This window comes from Antrostomus carolinensis, unplaced genomic scaffold (genome assembly GCF_000700745.2).
Source record: "Antrostomus carolinensis isolate BGI_N321 unplaced genomic scaffold, ASM70074v2 scaffold48221, whole genome shotgun sequence".
In the NCBI taxonomy this organism is placed as follows: Eukaryota; Metazoa; Chordata; class Aves; order Caprimulgiformes; family Caprimulgidae; genus Antrostomus; species Antrostomus carolinensis.
Genome location: NW_010292982.1, coordinates 27,267 through 36,070, shown reverse-complemented (window position 1 = coordinate 36,070; position 8,804 = coordinate 27,267). Strand labels below are relative to the sequence as shown.

At 45.8% G+C, this 8,804-nt stretch overlaps 1 protein-coding gene across 1 annotated transcript in view; it reads right to left on the bottom strand.

The window, feature by feature from the left end:
* Positions 1 to 8,804, bottom strand: part of PCSK2 (proprotein convertase subtilisin/kexin type 2) — a gene marked incomplete at its 5' end in the record, with an annotated part of 33,021 nt that overhangs the window by 10,504 nt on the left and 13,713 nt on the right. Inside the window, one exon of the mRNA XM_010177126.2 lies at positions 263 to 478. Within this exon, the coding sequence (XP_010175428.1) occupies positions 263 to 478 (216 nt within the window). The remainder of the gene's footprint in view (positions 1 to 262; positions 479 to 8,804) is intronic.

Below are 8,804 nucleotides of genomic sequence, written 5' to 3'. Positions count from 1 at the left end.
GAGTGTACTTGAACTTGTAAATCTGGTTTCTGGTAAAAGAAAGCACCAACTATATGAAGCTCTAGGAGATGGAAGATCATTGCTGTTCTCAATATTAATCCCACATCCCCTCAGCTGACAGTTTTGGCACGATCACGTACTACAGATGAGAAAATATCCATCTCAACAAAGGACCATCTGCTGCTCCAAAGCAGACAGAGTTGTAATGGGTGGTGGGAGTGCACAAAGGCAGCAGTGACAGGACAATAATATCTGGACTCACCACACCAGCCTCTGGATTTCTCTTCCTCCCATTACTAAAGGTGGAGGCTAAGGTTGAAGAGCAGCTTTCATCATAGAGAGCCGTCCGTCCATCATTTATAGCAGAATTGATGGAGATTGTCCACATGCTCGATGCATAACCGTCGCAGTTGCAGTCATCGTAGCTGCCCCCATCTCCGGAGGCCCAGACATAGATGCTTCCTTTGCCACCTCGGCCCTGTGGAAGGGGAAAATTGACCCTATTGGGTTAAATTCCAAATAGGAGATAGCAGCTCCTCTAAACAGCACATCTAACTGTAAAGCTAGGCATCTATAAACGAGAAAACTGGTCCCAACAAAATATACATCAAACTTAAGCTGAAATAACATGGACTTCTGCAGGTTATTAAATCCAGTTAAATGGCAGCCGCAGCCAGTTCCGCAACCTTATGTACACAGAGCACTTCCATTTATCTCCCCTTTTGCCTGACACCCTGAAGGCTCCTGTGCCAGATGCTGAGACACTTTATGGATTCATTAGCGTTTATGTCAAGGTCTAAGTGCTATGAGGAAAGTGTTCTTTTAAAAGGGATACAGGTCATCTCACACGCTGGGTTTGTAAGATCCACTTAGATTCAGGCAATGGCTAAAAAACTCTGTAAACTGGCACCTTTTTCCCCCTCAATAGATTTTTCTCTAGAGGCATCACTGACTCAGAGCTGTTTCTCTGACAAACCAGCTTCTACTACTAAGCAGAAACTAAACTTATGGGACCATATGAATCATCTACAGAAAGATGGACGGGGCAGACTGAAGCTGAAGGGCAGCTGTGAAGGCTTCATGTCAGTGAAAGGGAAGAAATCTGCATCCCCTCCCCAACTTCCAGACAGGGAAGGAGTGGGAAGGGATCAGCTCAGTTCCTTCTCATCCCGTACCAAGACAGAGGTAGGGGCTGCCTGGAAGGGGGTGAGAGTACTGAACCCAGAGCTCCGCTCTCCCGCCGATCCCAGCACAGCCACCATTTCTCTCTGCGTGCAGTAACACAGCACTCCCTCCCGACAACACCAGCAGGGCTCAGTTTAACAAACTGTTTATGTGCATTGGGCAGAAGGTAAGAAAAAATCTCTACTGGCCAATTCATTGTCCAGCATGAAATGGAAGTTAAAGAATGTACAAACATAGCAACCTGCAATGGTATTTTAATAGGGAACCTTTTCTGCTAGGAATTTAAATCAAATCTGAGCTCCCAGCAGTAGCTTCTATTTTCCATCATACCCCACTGAACAGAGCAACCTCATTATTTCAAGCATGTTAGTGAGTTGCATTATAATCCACTGAATTGCACAGCAGGTTTGTTGCCACTGGGGTACACAGCATCTCAGGACATAGATTTTCATAATAAAGATGATAACTATGAAAAAGCTTATTGAAATCAATCTCCCACAAAGACCCGAGATCAATCATTTGAGTTTCAAGGGAGGATACTGTTGCAAAAATATCTAAGAACAAAATAATTCCAGTAAATTATTAATAAAAAAGATCAGCATAACAAGAACAGTTATGCCTTTTTTCCCTTTGCCCTTTTCCCCTCCAGGGCCCAATCCTAGGCCATCATACCCACACACCCCACCACACCACCCTGCCGCCACCTGCCTCTTCTGCACAGCCTGGGTGGCAGCTCCAGCACATCTCTGTCTGTCCCAAAAAGGTGACAGAGAGCAGGTGGCTGCTGGTGTTGGGAACAGGAAGCTTGGCATGTACAGAGCCGTTCTGAAACAACCTTTTCCTTCCAGCCATTTTAAAGGGAGATCCATGAGGGGCTCTTCCTCTCTTGCTCTCTCTGGCTTTGGCTCGGGCTCTGGCTCTCCCGGGATTGCGGTTTCGGGTCGGGATTGTCGCTCCTCCGGGATCGTGATCTGGGAACGGGCCGGGCTTGGTCGGCGGGTGGTGAGCAATGGCACTGGGTGTCACTCATTTACAGATTTTGTTACTGTTATCATTATCACTACTATTTTAATATCAGTATTATTTTAAGTTTTCTTTCTATTGTTCTTATCTCACCCTACAAGCCTCCTTACCCTTGCCCCCCAATCCTCTCCCCTGGCCCCTGTGGTGGGGGGGCAGTGGGTGAGTGGCTGTGCTGGCTGCTGGCCAAGGACTTGCCCAGTGGAACTACCACAATATTCAAACCCATAATTAGCCTCTTAATACTCTACTTTCAAATGCCTTTCTTTCTTATCCAGGACTGGAAAAAGGAGCAAATGCTACTCGCATAAACTGACAGCAGCCCAAGAGCATTATTTGCAGCGATGCTGAAGGACTCGCTGCGTACATTTCCCACAGCCAGACCTGCAGCAATTGGACAGTCTGCACAGGTGAAGTGTTTGGTGTTTGTCCTCAGGCACCGTTTCATTTACCAGGCAGAAGTACATGGCTTCAGGGGAAGTGAATTTTCCATTCTCTGGATGGTGTTAGTCTATAAACCAGGAAAATGCCAGTTGGGTCAACTAAGTGTCATATTTAAAGTGAAGTGAAAGCTCCTGTTCGCATCTCAACCTTATATGAACCTAAAAAAATTCAGTGGTGTCACCACTCAACTCAGGCTGCTGCAAATTTAGCCCAAAAGCAGGACTGGAGAAGGTGACAGTAACATACACTACAAACACCAGAGGGAGCCTGAAGGAAGACTCAGGAAGAGGAGAGAAGACCAGTAAGGTAAGAAGAGACATTTTAAAGAGTATCTTTCCTCCAGAATCCTGTTGAAAACTGCTCATTTCCCCTAAAAGCGATGCACAGCGTGGCACCTGCACTTCTGAGCCATCTGAAGCTGTATCTTACTCAGAGCTGAAAATGGATCTTGGTGCATTTAGCACTAGCCCAAGAGAGGCTCACCTCTTAATTCAAGATAAACTAGAATTACATCTTGGGCAAGGCTACATGCTCAGAATGTCACAGAGAGCTACTGAGAAGCAATCTTTGTGGAAACAGCAGGTTTTCTATTTCCAGTGTCCTTCGTGGGAAGTTGTGCTACCAGCAAAAAATATCCCTGAGAAATTTTTTTACCCTTTTCTCATCTTCTGAAGAAGCATAATCCAAGAAAAACTTCTTTACTGAACTGCCTTGCAAAAGTGGGTTGGCAGGGGACTGCAGCCTAATTCATTTTATGTAACGTCAGGCGCATCTTGAACTCTTTTCCCCGTCATTGTGTTCATTCACCATGCTCGCTGGGCTAGTGCCTGAGGCAGCATTTCTCAAAATTCTGAATGCTGGATCCCACTTTCCAGATAAAAAATGGGTGATAACTGACAGATAAATCTCCTCCAGCTTCCCTGACCTCTCCCATCAAGGCTGGCAAGTACCTGTGTGAGTAACAGCCGGGCTTCTCACACGGCACTGCCTCTGCAACGGCTCCTCTCGCTCACCCGCTCCTGCCTGGTCTTGTGAAAGACGGACAGGAGGAACGTAACAGTCTTCACTGCACGTTTCTGATGCCCTTTGGCTTTGGCCTAATCCTTCAGTCACAGATCAGGACTAACAGTTTCCAACCAGTACAAGCTAAAAACAACGAAGGGACGGACTCCTGCCCTGCAAAGCCAAGCACCAGGGAACGACAGCATCGGGACGCCAGAAGGCAGATGGGCTCAGGGTAAGAATGAAAAAAAGCAGCACCTAACTGTAGGAGGTTGGTTTTTAGGGGTTTTTTTAGGTGCAGTGATAAAGGTATTTCAGGATAAGGACAGACAAATGGTTTGCTGATGTTTACGGACTTTCCCACTTCTAAAGAAAAAAATGCAGACGGAGCATGTTTGAAAAAATAGGAAACAGAACTGGAAATCACTTTCTGTAACAAATTCAAAGCACATATTATTTTATAAGCACCTTCTTTTTTGTGTGACATATGATAGCTATTTTGTAACTCTTCCCCTTATGAAAACAGAAGTATTTCAGCAGCTTCTCTATAATTTAATAGCAATTTATGTGCCTGGTATGGTAAGAGACAGGCTGGTTTTCCAGGAAAAGTGAAAAATTCTACAGCTTCTTCAATACCTTGCCATGGGTCCTACTAACTGACTCAGTTAGTTTCCATCCCCCATTAATTCTGACTGTATTTTTCTCTGAAAAGAGCATTTCCTTCTCTTCGGGACGGAACGATGTGAAAATCCTTAGGTGTTTTGTAATTAAAAACTGCATCCTTCAGTAACGATTGCTCGTTATCTCAGAGAGAGCAGTCTGCAGCCCAAGCAGGCAACGCAAAATGGCCATCGTATGCCCAGGCTGGGGCACACCAAGGCAAGGAGGGACCGTGGAAGAGCTGTGGGACCATTTGCCTGCTGTCGTGACTTGGCCGAGAGCACCGGGCTGGGCTCTCCAGACATCCAGGAGCCTTGGCAGAGGCCCTGCTCTGCCCTGGTCTCCCCACTGCTCCCGCGCGCAAGCGGCCCGGCTATGCGGCGTATGCCAGCTGGAAGCGGCGAGTCCCTGGCATCGCCGAACTGCTGCTCATCTTGTGCACTGCCAGGGTTCTCTGGAGCCTGCCTGCGTGTTCCTGCATCCCTGACACCGTGCCAGCTGGACAGCACATTGAGCCCCGGGCTCTCCTGGCTCCTCCAGCTATCCCTGCATCTGCCAGGCCGATTGCCCAGAGACATCTGGTGGCCTGTGACTTCCTGGATCTCTCTATTCCTCTCCTATACTGATTTATTGAGGAGTGCTAAAATCTGAAGCAAAATCTAGGCAGAAACACATGCCTTGACAGTCAGGCAAGTAATCTCAATTCAACCACACAGACACCAAAGTTTTAAGCAGGAAACTTATTCGGATTTCCAACACAAGAAAGACATGGACCTGTTACAACAAGTCCAGAGGAGGCCACAAGGATGATCCGAGGGCTGGAGCAGCTCTGCTGTGAGGACAGGCTGAGAGAGTTGGGGCTGTTCAGCCTGAAGAAGACTCTGGGGAGATCTTCTACAAGGACCTTCTAGGGGACCTACAAGAAAGCTGGGGAAGGACTTTTCATAAGGGCAGTTAATGACAAAACAAGGGGTGATGGCTTTAAACTGGAAGAGGGGAGGTTTAGATTAGATATGAGGAAGAAATTCTTCACTGTGAGGGTGGTGAGCCAGTGTCCCAGGTTGCCCAAAGAAGCTGTGGCTGCTCCTCCCTGGAAGTGTTCAAGGCCAGGTTGGATGAGGCTTTGAGCAACCTGGTCTAGTGGAAGGTGTCCCTGCTGCTGGCAGGGGGGTTGGGATTGGATGAGTTTTAAGGTCCCTTCCAACCCAAACCATTCTCTGATTCTCTAAGTTTGCCACTGCATGTGTTCAGAGGGACAGCTGCCTGGTTTGAGCTGAATGTAAGTTCACACGCAGAGTTCCTCCAGGTACTGTGCAGGCAGGGACTGAGGCTGGAAGTTATTTGTGAAAATAAGATGTAAGCAGGGAGAAGAAAAGGAGGAAAACAGTGTTCATATGGAGGAAAACATTGAGGATAAAGCTTTAACGTTTTAATTTCCGTCCTAAATTTGAATAAATCGGAGACTAACGCAGGGCTTGTATTTACACAGCCAAGACACTGTACCTGGCTGAAATTCACTAACGAGAGCATTAGGCATAAACTATTCCTGATGGATGTGGGAGGCCTTAGCACTCCCTCCCACATCCAGCCCCTTCCAAAAGCCTGGAGCTGCTGTACCGTGCCCCTGGGAAAACTCAGGATGTCTGGCCTGCCCAGCACACCCACAAGTCGTGGAGTTGTTTTTGTCCCTTTCATATTGTGTGGCCTTCAATAACTGAGTGTCTGGTTCCTCCTAGCACGTTTCTGAAAGTATTTGGAACAAGTAATAATCACCCAAGTACAAGAGACTGCTGCATAGGAGATTCTCAAAGAACTAAACTCTGTAATTAAACCCTAACAAAGGGCTTTATGTAACTTATTCTAGACTTGGTCACAGAAAAGTACTGAACTCCCAACCACCAACTCCCAATTAACTGCATGATTGCTAATACCTCCCTCCTCTGGCTAAAAATAATGCTAGAGCCATTTTCTATGTCTAAATTACTGCTGAAACTGGATGGACTTCTGTTACCAAGAGAAACAAACGGAAAAGGACACTTTTGTTGAAGAGAGACAGCATTAGGTTTCAGTCAGGTTCAGTCCAGCAGGGAAATGGGAAGGGAACTTGGAAAATGCTGAAATAAAACCTTTTTTGTTGGATGCTGGGCTGCGTACCACAAGTGATAATGCATTTCTCTAGTCCAGCAGTTCTGCAGGTGTAATTCTGCTATTGATAATATTTGCAAAACTCAATCCCATATTTCTGAGCTAGATTATCACTGAGAAGAAGATTCTAAACACTCAATTTACTTTTCACCAGTGATGATGCTGGTTTCTCTGCCCAGAACTCCCAACTGGTGTGATGAACCTTGGCCTCACAGCTTCCCCTGCGGCTCTTGCAATGCTGTGCAAAGGTTCTCAGCTCGTAGCCCCAGCCTTGCTGGGAAGCAGAAACACGTGGCTGCTGAGTGGCAGCACAGAGACAGGCAAAAACACTCCTGGGGTCACAGTGAGACAGCAAAAGCTGCATTTTCAGGCTACATTATTGTCTTGTCTCCTTAGAAAACAGTAATTTACATATCAATAATGAAAATATTTACATGTGGAGCTTATGAATATTGCCACACTGGCCCAACCTATTGATACAGCAGCTTTCTGCTCTTTATGAGACAGTCATTTGAGTCTTCGTGAAGGGCAATATTTAACCCTGTCACAGGTTCATGCAAAGCACAAACCTACAACAGCCATGGTCCTGAATTGACCAAGACATCCCCGAGGAGGCCAGTATCACAGCAGAAATCAGTAGCACTTGGGTTTTGCCCCCATCCTGTCCTCAGAGGCACATGTCCATTCCCCCGTCTGTGGCAGGAAAGCAGATGGTCATAGACCAATCTCCAAACCTTTACTCAAGGAAAGGTTCTGTATCCCCTCACCAGGTCAGAAAAGCTGGGCAAGCTCGAAGATATCCCGTCAGGTGACTTCAGAATTCCAAGCAGATATAACCTACTTGTGTGGGGTTTTAATAAGGGTTGGTTTTAGCTTACATAAATAAGACAAGACATGGAATTATAATGCATATTCCAGACACAATAGCAACACAACAGTAAATGGCTCCTAAGTTATAGAAACTTGTACGGTTCCCTCAGAAAGGAAGTAATCAGATGGTTACCAGCTCATGAACTCATTTCCCTATCCTCACTTGGCTGTTGAGCAAATAAAACAATGTCAGAGGTATCTGACTGCATATACTTTATTAACGTGCTATCTTCAGCATATTTCAAAGAACAGTAACACAGTGTCTGTGGCCTTGGAGAGAGGCAAATGAGAAATATTTTATTTCATTTTTAACACTGTCCTTTCTTCTTTCACTGGTGAGCCCAATTACAGAGCCATGATGAGACTATAAATTCTTTATACTGCTCCCCTGGCAATTTATACTTGTGCAGCATTTTGTTAGGTAGAACCATATTATGGAAGCAATAACGTTTTCACCAGCACAAGCACAAATGGATCATGTCTTACATATTCTGGCTGAGACGGTGAAGTCTCAAGAAATTAATTCAGTCCATGAGCAACTCCACATAACCTACTAATATAAAAGCCTGTATCATAAAAATGCAATAGATACAGACCAGCTTAGCCTGATTATTTCTTTTTACTGCCTTAAGTTCCAATAGCTGAAGCTGGAAAGAACTGGACTCATAAAACAGCAAATATGAAATGTTTACTGGATATTGCATTAAAGACAGGATGTACCATAAAACACGGGTGGAATTAGATCTTGAGCTAGTTATCTCTTCCTCTTTAAGATGACTGCTGATACAATTCTGGAGGCAAGGTACCAGAGAACAAACATTCTGTATTTAAGAGAGTTGTGCTATCACAGGAATCCCATCTACCGTCCCTACCTCCCCCTCCAAGCTGTCTAGCCCCCAAAGTGCGTAAGCACAGGTCAGACAAGGGATATATGAATCACACAGCATCCCTTTGTCCAGTCATACTATATCCAGAATGCTATTACCAGCTCACTCCCCCTTCTCTGAAATGAAAGCAATGCTCAGTCAGATGACTAGCTGTGTTGAACAGCTAGTGTGTTGAACACTAGCTGTGTTCAACACTCTTGGGCTGCTTGCTCCCAAGTCCACCATCCTGGTTTCTTGTTCTGTTCTGAATTTTGTATTTCTGCACCTGCAGTAAAATCCCTCCATAGCTCATCAGAGAAATACATCTGCAAAGATGTGACACAGAGTGATCAGGAGCGATGAAACTCCTATGAGCAGCATGGTTGTGGTGTAGGGCTAGGATATCTCAGGGCAAGGGAGCTGGGGAAGGACTTTTTACAAGGACAGGTAGTGACAGGATGAGGGGTGATGGCTTTAAACTGGAAGAGGGGAGGTTTAGATTAGATATGAGGAAGAAATTCTTCACTGTGAGGATGGTGAGACACTGGCCCTGGTTGCCCAGAGAAGCTGTGGCTGCTCCTCCCTGGGAGTGTTGAAGGCCCGGGTGGATGA